Source organism: Panthera leo, chromosome A2 (genome assembly GCF_018350215.1).
Source record: "Panthera leo isolate Ple1 chromosome A2, P.leo_Ple1_pat1.1, whole genome shotgun sequence".
NCBI classification, from domain to species: domain Eukaryota; kingdom Metazoa; phylum Chordata; class Mammalia; order Carnivora; family Felidae; genus Panthera; species Panthera leo.
Window position 1 is genome coordinate 149,123,847 of NC_056680.1, and position 21,163 is coordinate 149,145,009.

Below are 21,163 nucleotides of genomic sequence, written 5' to 3' on the forward strand. Positions count from 1 at the left end.
ATGCTTTATGCAAGGCACATTGGGGAGGAGGGCTAAAAATGTGTATAGAACCTAATCCTCGCTTTCAACAAGCATGACACGAGAGATAAAATGATACACAAATGACAACAAGGCAATATATGACCAATATCTGAAATGACAACAAGGATTTCACAGGAGAGCAAGAGTTCCTTCCAGTTGACGTCCATCGTGTCTAGTAAGATATCTCAGAAAAGTGTAGCATTTGAGCTGGCCTTGAAAGGTAGAGAAGATTACTCTGGGTAAAAGTGGAGAGGACACAAAAGCATTGTAAATAGAAGCTTGACCAAAGGAAAGAAAGCAAGAGAGGATAAAATGAAGTTAAAAGAACAGGAAATGAAGCTTGACTAATAGTAATAACGCTTTCGGGCACTGGCACCTTCACTCGGTCCATCCTTCCAACCACATATGACTGGTCCTGAGGGAAGAGCAAGAGTTCCACCCCCAGAGGGGAGGACACCCCCTCCCTTTTCACATACTATGACTCCTTCCAGTTTACTTATAACTGGGGAAGTGGATTTACAGATGATCTAGCTTCCCTCGTTTAAACTACCTTCACAAAATGGACTTGGATTTCTGAACTGAAAAGAATTTCTGCAGAGGCACCTGGCTCAGTCAGTAGAGCATGTGACTCTTGACCTCCAGGTTGTGAGTCAGAGTCCCACACTGGGCACAAAAGTTCCTTAAAAAAAGAAAAAAAAGAATTTCTGCAGAAGCTGCAGATTGAAGGTAATACTAATCCTGTGAGCCCAAGGAGACTACAAGAATGTGCTGGGGCTGTCACTAATGCTGCGAGCGTATATGAGTGCTGGCTTCCTCAGCCACACACATCACTTGTTCCTTTCAGTGAAGGTGAACTTTCAGCAGAGAGGGGGATGTAATTGCTTTTCAGAAGAAACTCATGTAGGGGAGAGGTCTTTCGGAATATGACCCCATTGTTTTGTGATTTTGTTGTTGAAAAGATGTGAACATGTAACCTATCAGGAGTAGAAGAGCTTCGTACCTCACCTTGGAAACACTTTCTAATCTATTTTAAAATTTGAAGAATTTTTTAAATAATTTGAAGAAAATTTGAAAAATTAGATTTGAAGCTGTTTGTTAAAAATGTAAAACTAAAAACACCTTTGGATTACCTTGAATGAACAACTGGTTGACATCAGGACAGACATAAATTTTCTAGGCAAATTTCATAAAAACAAAACAAAACAAAACTTCACGGTTGGTGGGGGAGGTTGAATATATTCACATCATGCTTCAATATGCCAAGCCAATGATATGTTCTTTCCATGTGAATCTACATATCTTTTTTTTTAATGTTTATTTGTTTTTGAGAGAGAGAAAGAGAGAGACAGAGCATGAGCGGGGGAGGGGCAGAGAGAGAGAGAGGGAGACACAGAATCTAAACCAGGCTCCAGGCTCTGAACTGTCAGCACAGAGCCCGACGCAGGGCTCAAACTCACAAACCAAGAGATCATGATCTGAGCCGAAGTTGGACGCTTAACTGACTGAGCCACCCAGGTCCCCCAGATCTACATATCTTTTAAGGGCTCTTTAAAAAATGAAATTTTGACTGTCATTTAAAACCAAGTATCAAAATAAATTGAACTGAAAGCCAGACCTTCAAATTACTGATCACAATTTGTTAAACCAAGAGTTTTCAAAAAGGATTTTATGAACATTAAAAAATTAAACATTACTTATTGGGGTTTTTTTGTTTTGTTCTACCCTTTTAAAATTTCTGTTTGTGTTATATAAATCTATAAACACTTAGGACAGCACTATAAATAAATGAATGTGTGTGTGTGTGTGTGTGTGTGTGTGCTTAATTTTTTAACTGATAGGAGTACACGATAAAAATTTTTGAGACTGTTGGCTTAGATCTGGAATCAGTAAACTTTTTTTGTGAAGGGCTAGATAGTATGTTTTCAAATTTGTGGCAAATAAGCCCTCTGTCATAATTACTCAACTCTGGAATTGACGTGTGAAAGCAGCCATAGACAGTATGGGCATGGCTACATTCCAATAAAACTTTATTTACAAAAACAGAATGTGGGCTGATTGGTCCTTGGGCCATAGTTTGTCAGGCCCTGGCTTAGATGACTGAAGCTATTTGTTAATCTACAGAAAGCTCATACAGTGTCTTTGGTTAGAAAGAAAACAGTGATGGGAACTAAAAGACCTGCATCTCATCTTGATTTTGTAATTACTTCCGTGAATCAGTTCACCTCTTAGACCCTAGGTTTCCCCATATATAATGTGGATCTTGGATTGAAAATAACCTCCAAAATCCCTTCTCGTTTACTTACTTATGCTATGGTCCTAATATCTCACCACCTTGCCACAGTAGTGGATTTTACCTAGGATCTGATTTACAAACAGAATAAGTGAAAATCTGACTTAACTCTGTGGGCAAAGTGAGTACAAGACAGTGGAGAAGGTGGCCAAAATAAGAAAGGACAAAAATGCCATTCTAAAAACTTGAAAGTTCATAGCTTATCCCTCTTGAAGGATCCTTTATAGTGCTACTGTTGTAAATGATTGTAGGATTTGCTGAACAAAGTAGTCTCCTCCTGCAGCTAAGATTTATGGAGCCCTTGATATTGGGTTGCTGGCCCTTTATTTCTTGGGAAAGCTGCAGAGTGAATGAAATACCTGGAGTGGAGACTAAAGCTAGGAAATCCTCCCTGTGTGCTGCCTAGGGTCACTGCCATGGAGGGAGCCTCTCTCCTTAAGCTTTGTAAAATGTTTGGTTTACTCTTTCAGTTATTAGGAGCTGGCCTGTGTATGCCAAGCACAACTGGAGCTTCACTAATGCCCTTCATGCACTCCCAGCCCCGGCCAGACTGAATTGTTTGCTTTTCCATGTCCATATTTCCTGACTCTGCAACCTTGCCATTTGAGCTCTGTGTGCATGTGGAAAGGGCCTCTTCCATTGCCCCCATCCCCCAGTCCTAAAAGATACCACTTGCCCTGTGAAGCCTTCCCTGATCCCTCAGCTGGAGGTATCTTCTTCTTCCTCTAAACTTGAGATCATTGTACCAGTAAGTGTCCTCTGATATTTACCCCATTTTTCTGCTGTTACATTTCCGTACCAGATTAGAAACTCCTCGCAGGAGTTTAATTCACCTTGGTTTCTGCTTTCAGTGGCTTGACCAGAGTAGGTGCTCAGTAAATTCGCTGTTGAATGGACATGCCAATTCTGGCCACCCCAGTGTCAGGTTGCAGTTTCCTACCACCCCCAGTTAAGACTCTACCTTCGTATCCGGCACAGCCCCACCATGTCACCCTCAGAATCTCGGCCCCTCATGCAGCCCCTTTTGCTCCCCAGACTTCCCTACCCTGATGTACCCCCCTGAATTTAACTGGCCTCCCCTCAAAGTTTAGGTTTCACATGGATCGCCACTTTGGGGAGAGGGATGTACATAAGATTTGAAACCTATAAGCCAATGCCGGTGCTATAACTTTGCAATTTCTTGTGAGAAAATCGGATATGTGTAGAGTAAAGTCAGTTATCTCCCCTACTGAAGCAGTGCTTCCTGTACCAGGGAACAGTTTTAAGGAACTAGTCGGAAGACAGCATAAGCCTTGTTGGTTGATAATCTATTGTTGGGATAGAAATCTGCTGGTATGCGACAGATCCCCTTGAGTAATTTAAGTGTTGTACAAGAATGCCTCCAGTGCCCACGTCTCCCTCTCGGAGCCCTTGGCTGTCCAATTCTTAAGCTGTTTGTGATTCTGACTCAGTTAACACACACAAATATAGGTGCTTCGTTATTTAATATTCCTCTATTAAAATATTCTCATTTGTATAGGGGTCTTCTGTGAACTCAAAGGGAGTCTTTAAGCTTGGAAGGTTTTTATTTGGTTTGGTTTGTTCAGGCTGGCTTTTAACCAAGTCAAAACAAATAGGTGTTTGTTTTTTTCCCTCTGCAGTGAGCAGGCCCAGTGTTAGGTAAGGTTTCTGTTGACTTAGGAAGATGATCCACCAAGTGTAGGGCAAACTCCTTGACTTCTTTTCCCAACAGTAGGGAGGTTGGACCCATTAGCAATGGTTGGCTCCCAAGTCCCCCTGCAAGTATAAATGTTCTTTCCAAAGGGCCAAACATCCAGGATTTGGCCCGTCATTTTCCATTTCCTGTCTCCACTCAAGGTTTGTCTTTCTATTTGCTACCACTTGTAAACAAAACTTTGCAGTTCTAGCACTTGGAGGGGAGCTATGAGCCAGCTGGATGTTAGGTGATTTTGTGCAATACCTCTGGAGCCAGGGAGGAAGTAATCACCCCCAAAATATGCTTTCTTGTTAAAGTGACAGTCACATATTTCAGCAGAGGTGCTAGAAACAATGCTCCGGTGTCATATTTATCAGTATAGTGGAGCTTTCTCTGGACAAAAGCGGCGGGGGGCTGGGGGGGCAGGGGGTGGTGGTGGAGGAGATGGGAGGCTGTGCCACCGGAACGGAGAGAAATGGATCCAACAGAGAGTGCCGGGAAAGAGGAAATGAACAGTAAATCTTTTTCCAATTAAGAAAAATGAGTGTGGAAGCAGAAAAGCTCCAGAGGGTACTTTTGGGGGAGGAGAGGATCATAAAAGGCCTGTTATGAAAATCCATTACCCATAAATTTTCCTGCAGTAAGCACTGCCTGTCTAGCGAGGATGCTGAGAGTCCTCTCAGCTGACACAGGACATGTGACTCCAGTTAGCAGTATCCACGCGCCATGTCCCATTTCCGTCTGCAGGTCTGCAGTACCGCTTTCCCCTGACAGGGATTCCCTTTCATTAGTCACAGGTTCATAATCTCCACTTAAGGACATCTTGTCTTTGTTTTTCCGGTGACCTTACTCCTTTTGTCAAATGTTTACCAGTGTGATAGCAGCACCGTACTTTTGAAGCTCCGGCACGTGAAATGATGGACCTTTGTACCACGTCACACAACTGTTTCGAATTTGGGGGTGAGACTTGAACTTCTAGATCACGCTAAATTTAAGACTCCTCTAAAATGGGTTCCTACTTTTACATTCACAGATGGAAAGGGGAGTTTCTGCTCCTGGGGTGTTAAGTCTTTGACTATGAAGAGAACCTGCTTGGCTATGTGTCTGTGGTCAGATGCAGTCCCTCCAAGTTGGCCAGTGGGAGTGTGGGGGCCTCCCGGCAGCCTGCTCTGAGGCAGTGGTTCTGAACGCCAGCTGTACATCCGGGTCCAGACCTATATGCCAAAGAAAGAACCGGCAAAATGTAGTGCTCCCAGTCATAGACACCCTCCGTCTGAATTGGTTTAACATGTGGTACTTGAAAAAAAATTAAGCGCAAGCTTGATTGTCCACATCTACTGTGCGCATGAAAGCAAGATTGTCCTTTAATAGGCACAGCGGTCAGGAAACAGCCCCAAATCAGATTTTACTTTTGATTGGCAGCATTTTAAAAAGCCTACATTTATTAATGACCATATTTATTTAAGGTGCTTATTATGTACGATTTCTTATTAGACAAAGAATGCTACGCTGACGATGAAGAAAAGGTCATATTTATGAAAACACAGTAACAGGTTTATCTCTGTTAGCCATGTTTTATACCACTTGAATAAGAGTTGAAAGAGAGGAAAGTTTGGTTATTTTAATTCTCTAACTGACCACTTAAACATTTCTTTTACTCCTTTTCATTCATTTTGACCAAGGTCTGACTTGAATAACCAAGTGAGGAGCAAAACAGATCTTCCCCATCATCAACCCACTTTCCATACCTACACTTTCTAAACATTTATAAAGGAAACAGTTATCTGTTTGTATCTGACCGAGCTTATTGTTTTAACAGAGTGGGACAGCGGGAAGGGTGCAAATGCAGTCCTGTTTGTGACAACATAAAGAGATTTTAGTTTAACCTCAGGAAGCTGTCATGGAATTATTCCTCCAAAATCTGTACTAAATAGGTTTGACAGATGCTTTCTTCCTTTCAAAATAAAAATAGCAATTCTATAAGAAAGTAAATCCAGATTCTATTCATTTATTTCTACTGCATATCACTAACCACTTATGGACTTTCAAAAAGAAAATGGTACCAACTGCATGAAGAATTAGATATTAACCCCAGTCTCAAGATATATTTTGGAAACACTGTGCCTCATCTATCATTATAAACTACAGCCATTCATAGAAGCCCAGATCAATCTCAGAAACACATAGTTTTATGAAAGAAACCAATCATAGAATGCATATAGGATGATTATGTAAAGTTGTAAGAAGGCAAAACTAAAAAATAAATTTCTTAGGGATGCATACCTTGGGAGTAAAACTACAAAGCAAAGTAAGAGAATAATTAAAATAATCCAAAATTTGGGTCAGAGGTTATTTGTAGGTATTTAAAAATAGATAGAAGTGTGCCTGGGTGGCTCAGTCAGCTGAGTGTCTGACTTTTGATTTCAGCTCAGGTCATGATCCCAGGGTGGTAGGATCGAGCCTCACCTCGGGCTCCGCACTGAGCGTGGAGTTTACTTCGAACTCACTCTCTCTCTCTCTCTCAAATAAAAAAATAGAGGTGCCTGGGTGGCTCACTTGGTTAAACGTCTGAGTTCGATCTCATGGTTCACGAGTTTGAGCCCTGTGTTGGGCTCTGTGCTGACAGCTCAGAGCCTGGAGCCTGCTTCAGATTCTGTGGCTCCCTCTCTCTCTCTGCTCCTCCCCCACTCACACTCTGTCTTTCTCACTCTCTCTCAAAAATAAATAGACATGAAAAAAAGAATAAAAAAATAAAGTAATCATGTATTATACATAGTAGACACTCATTTACAGGTACGAGATATGTTATGTTAGACATCTGCTTAATTTAAAATATTGATTCCAAACAATTAGAATCCATATTTTAAAAAATTCCTGTGACTACCTGCATCGATTTAGAAATGAGTCTCTAAACTTAGGGGTCTGCAGACCATAGGGCAGGACCATCCTGGGAACTGTGTTCCCATAAGCCCTAAGTTAGCCATACAACCCAAGTCAGAATCAGAACTTACAGCACTCCCAGGTCTCTTCTAACCATACACGATCAGTCAGACCTGATGTATTTATTCAATAGGACATTGCAATCATAATGATGCTAAGAATCAGCTAGCTGCAGCAGTGTGCACAGACAAGTGAAGAGGTTTTTCTTTCACGGTCTGAGGTTTTTTTCTCCTGTGCAGCACATGTTTCCCCATCATGGTCTGTGGTTATAAAATGCATGTGATTATGGAATGTCACCGTTGTATAAAGCATATGGAAGGCAGGTGGTGATAGCTTGCATCGAGGACATACATAAGAACACTAAAGGCGGGGGGGTCCTGGTTGGCTCAGTCGGTTAAGCATCAGATCCTGGTTTCAGTTCAGGTCATGACCTCACAGTTCCTGAGATCGAGCCCCGCATCAGGCTCTGTGCTGTCAGTGCTGAGCCTGCTTGGGATTCTCTCTCTCCCTCTCTGTCTACCCCTCCCCTGCTCGCACGTGCATGCTCTCTATCAAAATGAATAAATAAACTTAAAAAAAAAAAACACTAAGTGATGTGGGCACACAATTTTACTATTGGGATCCAAAACTTCTGGTTGGTATGCAAACTTTAGTAATTCTCAAAAGCTGGGGGGGGGGGGGGCGGGTAGAGATGGGGTGGGAGAAGGGAAATAGATGGAATAGAGCATACCTCTCTTCCTGGGTAAATTCCTTCAGAGTAATATACTATTCCCATATATGCCCTCACCCTAGCAAAAGGCACACCACTGATATAGCAATGAATTATACAATGAAATTCAGCTTATTTTTACCTTCTTTCCCTACCAAAAAAGAAATATATATACATATATGTGTAATATAAGTATATACATACATAAAATAAATAATAAATTAAAATATATAATATATAAATGATAGATTAAAATATTTGTAAATATATATACTCTAAATCAAAGGAACTTTCTTTCATTCTATCATATATTAATTACTAACCGACCAATTGACTATTAGTCCATTTCTAAACATATTCTGCCTTGAAAAAATATTTTTATTTTCTTGATTTTTCTTCTCCATTGTCATTTTTAATGCCTTTCTTTAAGGAATTCAAGGGAAAAACATTCAGAATCGGGCTTTATGTGCATTAAGTGAAACCACAACATTTTTTCAGACACCACATACAAACAAAATCATATTTAAGAGCCTGGAATGTTGCTATAAACCTCTTAACTTTCAAACATACAGTAAATCTGCAGGGCAAATATGAGTCATTTCAGTAGCATGGTCTTTCCCTCCTGATCACGGCATTGCCTGAGATTTTGCTAAGAGCTTTTGAGCAGTTCACAGAGCTGACTGGATACATTTAAAGAATCTGCTTGCATTTCATATTCTGAAAGAAAATCACCAGGGTTTTTGGCACATGAAAAAGAATAATGAAAGTATGTATGAGTCATTTTGTCTCCTAATAGTTGATGAGTACATTTTCAACCCACATGAGGTTTTAACTCTTTAAGTTGGATCCCATATTAAGACCCAGGTTAAGACAATGACCTTAGCAGAACCAAGAACGAGGGAAATCAGAGAAAAGGAATTGACTAAGAAGTTGTTTTTCCTTGGGGTCTCCTCCTGGGTCTGGCCTATGTGGGGAGTGCAGAGCTACAGAAAGCTGGGGATAGGATCATGTTGGGGTTGAGTGTCTCAGTTACAACCTAGAATCGCCCTCTCAACCAAAGCCACCTTCTGTTGAACAGCTCCTTATATGAAAGTGAAAGTCGTGTGGGATGCAGGGAGGGGAGAGCGGATCAGAGGGTTCAGCCAACTATCTACTGGCATACAAGTTATTGTGAATTTGCAAACAGCCAACTACTGGTAGGATTCCTTCTTTAAGGTGGTGAATTTATTCAGTCTGCTGGAACTTGAGATGCAGTATTCTCTTTTTAAATTTTTTTTTTTAACATTTATTCATTTTAGAGACAGAGAGAGACAGAGCATGAATGGGGGAAGGTCAGAGAGAGAGGGAGACACAGAATCCGAAACAGGCTCCAGGCTCTGAGCTGTCAGCACAGAGCCCGACGCGGGGCTCAAACTCACGGACGGTGAGATCATGACCTGAGCCGAAGTCGGTGGCCCAACCGACTGAGCCACCCAGGCGCCCCCAGTATTCTCTTTTTAAAATATAGGAATGTGGCACAGACAGTTAAGGAAAACACAGAGGCTTGGAAACTGATCTGAATGGGAACCTCTCTAAATCTTTAATAAATAGTGCTCCCTTTTGCAGCACATATACTAAAACTACAATTATATAGAGAAGACTAGCATGGCCTCGTACAAGGAACATGAAGCGATCCATATTAAAAACAAGCAAAAAAAAAAAAAAAAAGTCTGAAATAAATAGGCCCCATCTTCGTGCCTTGAGCCTTTTATTTTCTCTTTAGTTTTCCTCACTTTACCTGTGGGTCTGTGTATGTATCTGCATGTGTGTTTATCAAGCATGAGGAATGTTGAAAAACAAAAAAGGGTTAGGGGTGCCTGGTGACTCAGTCGGTTGAGCGTCTGACTTCAACTCAGGTCATGATCTCACGGTTCATAGGTTCAAGCCCCATGTTAGGCTCTGTGCTAACAGCTAGAAACCTGGAGCCTGCTTCAGATTTTGTGTCTCCATCTCTCTCCCTCCCTCCCCCACCTCTGAAAAATAAATAAACATTAAAAAAAAATTTTTTTTTAAAGTTTGAAGGTGACAATTCAAAGTCTGCTCATTGGTGCTCTTGTGTAATCTCTTTCTGTACCCCAGTGGTTCTCTAGTGGTGAAGTTATTGATAGAGATTCCCAGGGGCACCTGGGTGACTCAGTCAGTTGAACATCTGACTTCAACTCAATTTTGTGGTTCATGAGTTCTAGACCCACATTGGGCTTGCTGCTGTCAGTGCAGAGCCCGCTTTGGATCCTCTGGTCCTCTGTTCCTCTTATGCTCTCCCAAGAATAAATAAACATGGGAGGAAGGAAGGAAGGAAGGAAGGAAGGAAGGAAGGAAGGAAGGAAAGGGAAATAAAGAGATTCCAAGATTCATATCCACACCAAGTATTTTCTGTAGTCTATTGTTTGATAAATAGCTACTTCAGGTATGAAAGACTATTCTTCAGATATATATAAATGCAGTGGTTTATAAGATACAGATTACCTTTTATGTATTGAATTTATAGACACTTTATACAGCATTTTATTAGTAAATAACAAAAATATGAGCAATTGTCATAATATCTTAATGTTTCTTGATATTTTAAAAGGATCCACACTCTTAAAATGTTAGAAACCACTGCTATACAAGATAGAGAAGATTCAATATTTTCTCTGGCCCTGTCAGTTAGCAGAGGACTGTCTTAATGTATGTTGATCTGACTTGGTCATTTGAGGGGAAAGAGCATGGGAACTGTCACTAGGAGCAACTTGGAACTACTGTGAAGACCGATCCCACAGAATCTTTTATTTAAAAAAAATTTTTTTAACGCTTATTTATTTTCGAGAGGGAGAAACAGAGCGCAGGCAGGGGAGCAGCAGAGAGAGAGGGAGACGCAGAATCTGAAGCAGCTCCAGGCTCTGAGCTGTCAGCACAGAGCCCGATGCGGGGCTCGAACCCACGGACTGGTAGGTCATGACCTGAGCCACTCAGGCACCCCAGAATCTTAAATTTAAATGAACATATACTATTCCACTTCCCAGTATCTGCCCTATTAAAACACAGGGGTACAACAGTGCTGTATCCAATAGAGAAAAACTAGGAAAAATCCAAATGTAGGTCAATAGGAAATGGTTAAATAAACTGGGATCCTGTGTAGTAGACGACTGAGAATAAGTTATATCTTGGTGAACTGATTTAGAAAATCGTCAAATATATTATTAAATTTTTTTGAACTGCAAAATAATTATATCATATATACCATGTATGTAAAAAAAAAAATAGAATAGCAAGATTGCACATCCAAACTTGATTAACTGTGTGGCTAACCAGAGTAGTATTGTGACTATCAACATAAAATAAGTAAATTTGTACTCATTATAGACTCACCCATGCTTCTTTTTCATTCTCTCCAGGTCTTTAATCCTAAACATGTAATAAAGTCAACTCCCTCCCCCTCCATAAAAAATGGTTATTGCTTTTTCTTATTTTATTTTTGAACATGATTTCCTGATAAGAGATCTTATTTTGTTAATAAAATACATTGCCAGCATTTTTACTTGAAAACTTTAAGGATGTGCTGTGGTCTTAACTCAGAAAGTAGCAAATGGAAGAAAAGACAAAATGAAAGGAGATAGGAGTAATGCTCTTCAAACTGTGGGGAACACAGGGTAAAAACAAAATGAAACAGCCTATACTGTAGGTGAAATTCTAAGAATTTTGTCAATGTTGTGCAAGTCTTGAGAAATATTTTATGGGGACGAGAGGGTGAGGGGAGCCCAGGGGCAAGATGAAAACTAGTGCCTCGTCCCAGTGTCTTACTGTGGAAGCTTCCCCACTTCCTCTTTCTCTCATCTAGTATACACTGAGACCCTGTCCTGTCCAAATGTAGACCCCGATTCTCAGTGATTTCCTTATGTGCCATTCTTCAGTACTTCTCTTTGTTTGCACTTTCTGTCCAAAAGGCACAGCATGTAACATGATTATCTTGTTACTTGGATATACTGAGGCTCTTGAGCTCTAGCGGTAAAAACTTAAAACGTCTTTGGTGCGAAAGCCACAGCATTCCAAGAAAGTTTTCCCACTTCAGAGTCCTGTTTTTTTCTTTTAACACCAGAGCCTTTAAGCTGGTGGTTCTGGGAATGAAAGAAAAACCAGCCCTCTCTACTTTTTTCATACCACTGACACAATCAAATAACATCATGTAATTTTTATGGACTTCTGAGATTTTTTAACACTTATTCACACACACACACACACACACACACACACACACACACACACACTCCTTTCCAAATATTTGATGAGCCATTTTGCTACCAGCAGCGCTGGCCTTCCTGCAGCAGAGCCGATCATATTTTCACAAGGTGCTTTCCAAGAGATGAGCGAAGGTAGTTAGCAAGAAACAAAGCATAATACTCCAGAGTAAACCTGCTTCCACCCAGCGTGGAAATCATGTATGCTGGCCAATCAGAAATTTTTATTTAATAGAGGTGCCTTAGCTATCATTTGCGAATTACCAGTATTTTAGAAGAACAGATCGGGGTCGCCTGGGTGGCTCAGTTGGTTAAGCATCCGACTTCGGTTCAGGTCATGGTCTCATGGTCTGTGAGTTTGAGCCTCGTGTCAGGCTGTGTGCTGACAGCTCAGAGCCTGGAGCCTGCTTTGGATTCTGTGTCTCTCTCTCTCTCTCTCTCTCTCTCTCTCTCTCTCTCAAAAACAAACATTAAAAAAAAATTTTTTTAAAGAAGAATGGATTTCAACAAAATGGTTAAATCTCCAGTAAACATAGTTTAATCGTTCTCAGATGATTCAGGGGAATCATGAGTCCCACATTCCCAAGACATCTGGGAACGGTGGTTGTCTCTGCAGAGTGCAGAGCACCATTAGACTGGTCAGTGCCGGCATCTGGTGAGGTTTCACAGAAGGAACAAAGGGATTGGTACCCTTTTATTACAATCCAGTGGGCAGTTAGATATGATTTTTACTAGTCAGCAGCATTTCAAATATGTTTAAATCTGGTGTGTGGGAAATGAGAAATGTTAACATTTTGTTTTTATCTCAGTATATAAATCAGGATCCTCTTAAATTCTGAAATGCTAGCTTCTGAGAATTCTTCCTGGATAAATTGTTGAACAAGTGACAAAGTATATCTAGAATAATGTCCTTTGCGGCCTCATTAATAAGACCATAAAGTTGGAAAAATCTTAACTGTCCATCTGTAGATAATAGGTTATATTATAGTTACATCCGTGTAACTACTATGTACATCTATACATACTGTGTTGCTATTGAAAATTATATTTGGCTAATGTGTTGAAAACAGTCACAAATAAAGTAAAGAAACCATTTACGAAATGATAGGTATCACACAATCCCACTTCGTTAACAGTAAAGGTATCTGTGTGTGCATAACAAGATGTCTGGTAAAATACATCGGATATCATTAGTGCCCATGTCTGATATGGACATATCAGGTAAGGTGTGATAAGGGAGCTGATTTTCACTTTCTCTTTTATACATCTGCTTTTGTCTGGTTGAAGCAAATAAGAAAGGTATGTTACTTTTAGAATCCGAAAAAAATGAAACAAATTAAGTTGTCCATTTTGAAAGAAAAGCAATAAACCTGTGGTAGTAGTGTGAAGGGTAAGCTGCTATGAGAGAGGCCTAAAAGCTAAGAAACTACTGAGGCTCATGGAGGGAGTCTCAGAGTTGAGGAATTTCCACACATATCCAGTCATTGGCACACTTGACTTATAAAGTCAAGTGGTTAGGTGTGCCCGAAGGGCTCCGTCACTTAAGTGTCTGACTCTTGGTTTTGGCTCAGGTCGTGAACTCACGGCTTCACAGGTTCACACCCCGCATCAGGCTCTATGCTGGCAGCATGGAGCCTGCTTGGCATTCTCTCTCTCTCTCCCTCTCTCGCTGCCCCTCCCCTGCTCATGCTGTCTCTGTCTCTCTCGAAATAAATTAACAAACTTCAGTAAGTTTAATAAACTTTACTAACAATAGTAAATAATTAATAAACTTTACTGATAAAGTTTAGTAAATAGTCATATGGTCTGTGACTAAGCCAGCAACAGGGCATGTTGTGATTTAAAATGCCAGGAAAGCATTTTGGCTCCTTGTTTGTTTTTAACTTTGAAAACGACTTTAATATGTTTCTTTATTAGTGCTCATAACAGATCCTTAAACATCTAGCCCTGGCAACTGTGGATGCTAGGCAAGGAGCTACCAAGGTGGGGTACCAAGAGTACCAAGCGAGAAGAGCTAGAAGAGACCTAGGGTGGTCCAGTTGTCAGGCTGCTCCTCCGAGGAGAAATCCAAGCCGAAGAAGAAAGGTTGAGTGTGGCCTGGCCCAGATAGATGGCAAATGTAGTTCACACCAGAGGTGCAAGCCAGCAACTTCCAGCCATGAAGCACGTTGGGTAGGCCGGAGGAGGAAGGCAGTAACATCTCAAATTGTTCAAGTAGAGTGGGAAGTTGAGGGCTTCACGCGAGGTTCCATTTAGGAGCAGTAGGGGTGAGGGGGCTTGTTTCCAGCACAGGATGTCTCAGATGGGGCTTATATGTCTCTTGCTTGTTTTGGAAAAGAAAGGCCCCAAGTCGTAGCCAAGACCTCATGGCTGATGGAGAAACGCAGAAGAGCAATTCAAGCCTTTCTGTTTGATTAGCTTGGGAAGCACTTATTAAGGACTCATTCTCCCTGCTGTGGTTAAAGCTGTCTACTGAGAAAGCCAAAGGAATATTAGGCCAAGAATCTGAAGACCGAAGCCAAACCACTGGGAAGGGCTTCTGACTGCAAACTACAATGTGATTGAATTAGAAAGGAACATTCGATTCATGTCATGCTGTCACCTCAAATTCAACAAGTCTAAAATTGAACTCATCTTTCCTCACAAAGGAGCTCCTCAGCTGAACTTCCCCAGTAACAACAAAATACTGCACTGTAGAACGCCTTACAGTGACATGTCCAGATTTCATCTGATTGTCACACACTCACAGGCGAGGGAGTTTAACTCAGGTTAAAGGGCCACAAGCTAGTAGGAGACCAGTTCTAGAAACCAGGTTTACTGAGTCCTACCCTAGTCATCTTTCAACTACATCCCATCACCCTTCGCTCCATATCTATAGAAATAAACCAGTCAGTTTCTTAGAATTACTGTGACATTTTATTTGTATTGGCATTTGAATATTGCACACCAGCAGATTTTAGTAAGTATGAAGTCAGATTTTCTGCAGTAACAAAGGACAAACCATCCAAACTTTGGAATTGTTAATCTTGTTTTTTTAGGTGAAAAACATTCATAGCATTTGTGTTTTTTTAAGTTTATTTACTTATTTTGAGAGAGACAGAGACAGCATGAGCAGGGGAAGGGCAGAGAGAGAGAGAGAGAGAGAGAGAGAGAGAGAGAGAATCCCAAGCAGTTTCTGTTCTGTCAGTGCAGAGCCCAATGCATGGCTCGAACTCCCAAAACTGTGAGATCATGACCTGAGCTGAAACTGAGAGTTGGACGTTTAACCAACTGAACCACCCAGGCACCCCCATAACATTCATATTATTGAAGTCAAAAGATAGAAACGATGAAATAAAGTGCTGGATCTAGGCCTTAAAATGTCTCGTTTGTAATCTTAACGTAAGCAAACCATCATCAGTTATAGTAGGTTTGTATTGTTGGTACAAATCATATGGTTCTGCTGTTTTATTTTCTTCCATTTGTAAATTATTTTAGGTTTGTCATTGTATAAGAATTATAAGCGTGAAATGTTTACATATCTGAATTTCTATGTGTAGAAATGTAAGTAACATTGTAATAAGAGCACTTTAACTCCCTAGTATAAAAAGTAGCCCACTGCTCAACGCAGCTCCATCCCAACCCAAGGACCCGTCAGGCCACCTTGGCCCTGGGCCAGACGGCCTACCCCTGCCTTCCGGGCACTCTGTATCTCAGTATGTGTTACTCCCTCACAAGTAGCCAAGGTAACCATACGGGTCATTTCCTCTTGAGTTTGGACATCTGTAGTTCCCCACTCCGGTTCTTTATTTGGGAAGAAAGAAGTATTAACAGAAATGGATGTAACATAGTGATAGTGATTGTATAATTTCCCTAACATCTATGTGTGCAAAGCTCTCCGTGCCTTTTCTGCCCACCTCAGCCCTTAGGTTTCTATCTATGTGTACACCTGTGAGCTACCATGATGTGCCCACCATATGGCTGGTAGAATTCTAATGCATGTTTTAGAGCAAAGGAGGAGGACTCTTAGGGAGCCACACTGACTTTGAAGCCATCCTGTCAGTTGTCAATAACGCCTTCCTTCTCCATTGAAAAGGAACTGAAAGGAAAAAATAAAATCCAAGCAAAGAGAGTACCCTACTCTGGATTTTAATTTGCAGTTTGGGCTTATTAATGCCAAAATATGGGTTTGATAACTTGACTCTTTTCTGTTCTTTGTGACAGTATCTACACAAATAATTCATACAACATCCTGAATCTTTTCAATAAGTGTTTTGATTATTTTTGGTTCAGTGCTTTGGATTTCTGCTCCTAAATCTTAAAAGGCTGGTAATGAGCTTAATGAAGAAATCTAAATATGCTACCCCACAGTTCCCTGCACAACCCACTTTTGTGTAGATTTTTTTTTAGTTTAAGCTGTCATTTGATCATTGTAAATTGTCCTCTAGCTAGCGGACTCCTGCTTTTCAGATACTTAAAAGTTTGAAAGCCATTCTGATCAAGTGTCTATGGAACGGAACGATCCATTTAGAGCTCTGTGGTTCAGTCAGTGGTCAAGCCCAGGAAAGGACTCAGGGCTGATCCTGCAAAGAAGCATTGAGATGGTCAGCAGCTGGCGCACTCAAGAGGTTGTCTTCACGATGTTGCAGGATCGCCTACCAGAGGAACGACGACGATGAGGAGGAGGCCGCCCGGGAGCGGCGCCGCCGTGCCCGGCAGGAGAGGCTGCGGCAGAAGCAAGAGGAAGAATCCTTGGGACAGGTGACCGACCAGGTGGAGGTTAATGCCCAGAACAGGTACTGTCCTCTTCGGAATGGAGAATGTCTAAGGTACTTCTTAGCCTGCCTGATGAATGGAACGTGTTGGGCAAAGCATTCCCTTCTCAGCCCAGCTCCACTCTTTTCCAGTCTAACTTGCTCAGTCATTTTTTGGTTATTGTAGGCACCTAATCAGATTGGACAGTCAAACTGATGTGGACATTCAGACACCACTGCTCCTTTCTCTTCCCCTATCCCATCCCCTAAACACACCCCAATTGAAGTGTTTTATTTTATTTTGTAATTTAGCAATCTTTTTATTTACTAAATACAATGGGCTACATCTTTAAATAAGGAAGACTATTTACATTTATTCTTTAGGGTATCGATACCTGTTTTGAACTGAAGATTTATTAGCTTTCTAGTCCTTTGTGCCTACCAGTAGCAAATAGAACTTGAATTTTTAAAGTAGACATGAATTGCAAATGTCTTATTTTTCCTGATATACAGCCTGAATCAGTATTCTCTGATTACTACGATATTCAGCAAGGTGCAGAATGCTGCTTAATGTAATGTAATTATTCGAACAAGCTTATGAGTTTACTAGCACGTTTTTTCCTATACAGGCCCTGGTAGTGACCAGAACAGTGGAGAACCCTTACTGGGTTCAACTTCTTCCAAATGGATCTTTACAGGTTTGCACATATAAGGTCACCTGGTTCATTACGCCACTTGTGAATATATGTAATTTATATGCCCCAAGGCAAAAAAAAAAGATGAGAATATTTTGGGGTCGGGATAGAGAGAAAAATTAACTTTTATTTTAATAAGACAGTTCCTTTAAGCCCATCTATATAGAAAATCTGAAGGAAAACAGGTCTGGCCTCTTTACCCTAAATATGAGCAGGTACATGGATTTCTGAAAGTCTTAAATTCTGTCAAGCAGAATGGATTCAATAAGGAAACCTACCGGTTAGGTGGAGAGCCAGAGACCTTGTTTCTTGGTAAGTAGCTCCTAATTAGGGAGGAAATACAGCAAAGGGGTTGTGGGTATGTTCGCTGCCTGGCTCTGAATTCCACCTTGGCCTTTCCCTGTTAAACAGAAATGAAAATCATACCTTTCTCTTAGGAATGTTGTTAAATTTAAGTGAGATTATAATACACATAAAACACACAGTGCCTTGCATACGATAAGCACCTAATTTTAACTATTATCAGGAAAATGGTATCAGAGCTTTACAGAGGAGGCCTACATAGTCATCGCTGCCTTTTCTATCCTCAAACTGAAGGGGAAGGGAGAGAAAAAGTTTGTAAATGGCATTTTGAGGCCCCTTCCTGAATCTGGTTATTAGTGAGTGATCAACAGTGGCTTAAAAGTTACTAGTTACTAGTCGTGTTCTTGCTTTTAAAATCTTGCTTCTACTTGGGCTTCTCTTCTTTTTTTCATTTACTAGTAGTAGTTATTTCATGCTGTTGATCGATTCACAAATCCTTCTTTTTCATTAAAGTACATCCAGGTCTGAGAACCTATCATTTATCTCTGACATATTAATTATCCACAAGAAGAATTAGTGTTCTCCTTGGGGCTGAGCAACCCTGAGTGGTACTTAACTTCTACTGACGGTCGCTGTTGTGATTTCCAAATAGGCAAAAAAAGATCCAGTAGAATCTGTTTGTCTCTTAACTCAAGAGTACTTTCATCTAGCTGACACTTCAGAATTTGCAGTACCTTTTAAAAATCGTTTGAATTCAGTTGATCCAAAGTTCCTTACATGTAGATTTTCCCCTTAAATTCTAAACTGTTTGTATTTTTAGGGAAATTTAATGCATATATGTCTAATTCATGTAGACAGTGTCCTACAGCAGCGGTTAAAGCCAAGAAAGTTTAAAATCCAGCCTTTACTCTGCCATTTCTTACTGTTAAATGTGAAATGTGTTTTTTTGTTGTTTTTTTTTTTCAAAATTAAGTGGACTTGAACTTCAGAAGGGCCCAGTTCAGTGTGAACCATGAAATTTAATGGAGTTTCTAAACATGGCAAGACATACTCTTCCAACTCTGGTCACAATTTCTGATATCACATAACTGGCTGTTTCCTGCCAGTGGAGACCAACAGCCCTGGCTTGAACTGTAACAATAAGTGCGGTGATGGATATGGTACAGTCTGGTTTTTTGAGATTTTCTTTTCTTTTTTAACAAACATCAAATTTAACTATTTTTTATCAACTACAGAGAAGAAGGGCAAGAGACCCTTTGTTCGTGGAAATCTTGACAAAGAATTTAGATGGTGTATGTATTAGGGTAATATCAGCCACCATAACAATGAGCCCCAAATTTTAGTAATTTAATGCAGCAACATGAATGAGTCCAATGTGGGTTTTTCTGAGTAGTAAATAGAACTGATCACCAACCTGTTTTCCTTTTGTGACTCTGTCTACTCCTGGGGCTTTGAGGTTTTCTGATCAAGTCATCAGACAGAGATGGGAGAGGATGTGCTTCTGCTGCTTAATAGTCTTGGTCTAGACATATCACTTATGCTCACACTCAGTTGGAAATTATTGGTCACATGGTTCCACCTAGATGCAAGGAAGAGTGGAGGGCAAGAAATATAATCCTTGACTGGTATTAGTCACCTCCCCGTGACAATGGAAGGAGGAGCATGAATTGTGGTGGACGGTTAGATGTCCCTACCATGGGGGTCACTGGCATTAGTATAGCATCCCCACACTGTAAGGTACACCTGCTTCCTTTCCAAATGCCTTATGCCCCACAGATCCAGCTCAAGAATTCTAGATGACTTGGTAATATGTGGAAATACTATGTGATACTATAAGAATTCCTTCATTTCTCAGTTTGGTCCTTGTCTTAGTTTGAGTTGTCCAGGAAGCAGATTCTGGAGCAAAAAGATTTAAACGCAGGCAGTTCATTTGTGAAATGATCCCAGGAAACACTGGCAGCAGTGTGGGAAAGTGAAACAGGGAAGGAAAAGCAACCAAATAAAGGTTTCATTCATTGCCAAGGCAAGTTAGCGCTGCTGGGATCTGGAGCTCAACTCCCCTGGGAGACTCAGAGATCCCGTGCAACAAGGCACCTCACAGTTATTCAGCTCGAGAGGCGAGGGAGCCGAGGTATTTATACACTAATGCTCATCCATCTTCGCTTGACGGCTGGCATAGTAGAGTAGACTCCAGTGGCCAGAGAAGGACTAAGGGCAAAGGCACTCACGTGCTGTCTGCCGAAAGCCCGGCAGGCACGTACTGTTATGATACTATCCGAAGGGATATCCTGGGTGCGCGCGCGCCTGGTACCGCGAGCATCTGTTCCTGTGTGGGTCAGGCTACGAGAATCCAGCTCACCAGCTGACCCAAGCTGTCTTGTTTCTCTTGTCCAGTGTGGCCGATGAGGAGGTCAAGACAACCACCTCAAACACCCAGGTGGAGGGTGATGACGAGGCCGCGTTCCTGGAGCGCCTGGCTCGGCGGGAGGAAAGACGCCAAAAACGCCTTCAGGAAGCACTGGAACGGCAGAAGGAGTTCGACCCAACCATCACAGACGCAGGCTTGTCGCTACCGAGCAGAAGAACGCAGAACAACACCGCCGAAAACGAAGCTGCGGAGAAGGAAGAAAAAAGTGACCGTCGCCAAGAAAGATACGAGCTAGAGGAGACAGAAATAGTCACAAAGTCCTATCAGAAGAATGACTGGAGGGACACTGAGGAGAAAAAGAAGGAAGAAAAGGAAAAGGAGGAAGAGGAGGAAGAGAAGCCAAAGCAGGGGAGCCCTGAAGAAAATCAGGTAGAGGGGCCGGTAGAAGACAGAACAACAGAAACCGCGGCAATGCCGTTGACAACTGGGCAGACCAGTGCAGAAGAGCCTCAAACAGAGGGGGAGGGGGAGCAGGGGTCAGAAGAGGCCGCCCATCGTGAAAGGAGGGAGAGGGAAGAAAAGGAGAGAGCCGAGGCAGAGAGGGCCAGGCTGGAAGCAGAAGAAAGAGAAAGAATGAAAGCTGAGGAAGAACAAAGGGTAGCGGAGGAGAAAGCAAGACTTGAAGCAGAAGAAAGAGCAGCTGCCCAAGAGAGAGAAAGGAGGGAGGCGGCCGAGAGGGAGAGGGCTAAGGAGGAAGAGAGAAGAGCAGAGGAGGAGAGGCAGCGGGCAAAGGCGGAGGAAGAACAGAAAGCTAAGCTAGAAGAGCAAAAACGCCAGCAGCTAGAAGAGAACAGAAGAGAAATGCAAGAGAAAAAGCAGAAAGGGGAAAAGGTAGACGAGAAAATAGAAGGGAGACGGGTAAATGAAAAGAAAGTACAAGAGGATAAACTTCAGACAGCTGTCCAAAAGAAACAGGTACAGTAAACATTTTGCACCAAACGTGTGATGCCTGTGACTTACGAGAAATGTAATGCACATCAGACTTGGGACCGAGGCACGTTCCTGCAGCCCCGCGTGCTTGCCCGTTTGGCAAGCCGTTCATTTTTTTCGGCCATAGCAATAGGTAAGCACAAAGCAATTGATCGATGGTTA

General features: G+C 41.5%; 1 protein-coding gene across 7 annotated transcripts in view; it reads left to right on the plus strand.

Moving 5' to 3' along the window:
• CALD1 (caldesmon 1) overlaps nucleotides 1-21,163 on the plus strand; it is a 187,032-nt gene that overhangs the window by 131,447 nt on the left and 34,422 nt on the right. For 5 of the 7 annotated variants that reach the window (XM_042925268.1, XM_042925260.1, XM_042925249.1 and 2 more), the window contains 2 exons: nucleotides 16,541-16,687; nucleotides 20,038-20,986. In XM_042925268.1, coding sequence (XP_042781202.1) covers nucleotides 16,541-16,687; nucleotides 20,038-20,986 — 1,096 coding nt within the window. The remainder of the gene's footprint in view (nucleotides 1-16,540; nucleotides 16,688-20,037; nucleotides 20,987-21,163) is intronic. The other 2 variants (XM_042925286.1, XM_042925294.1) reach the window with 1 other exon arrangement.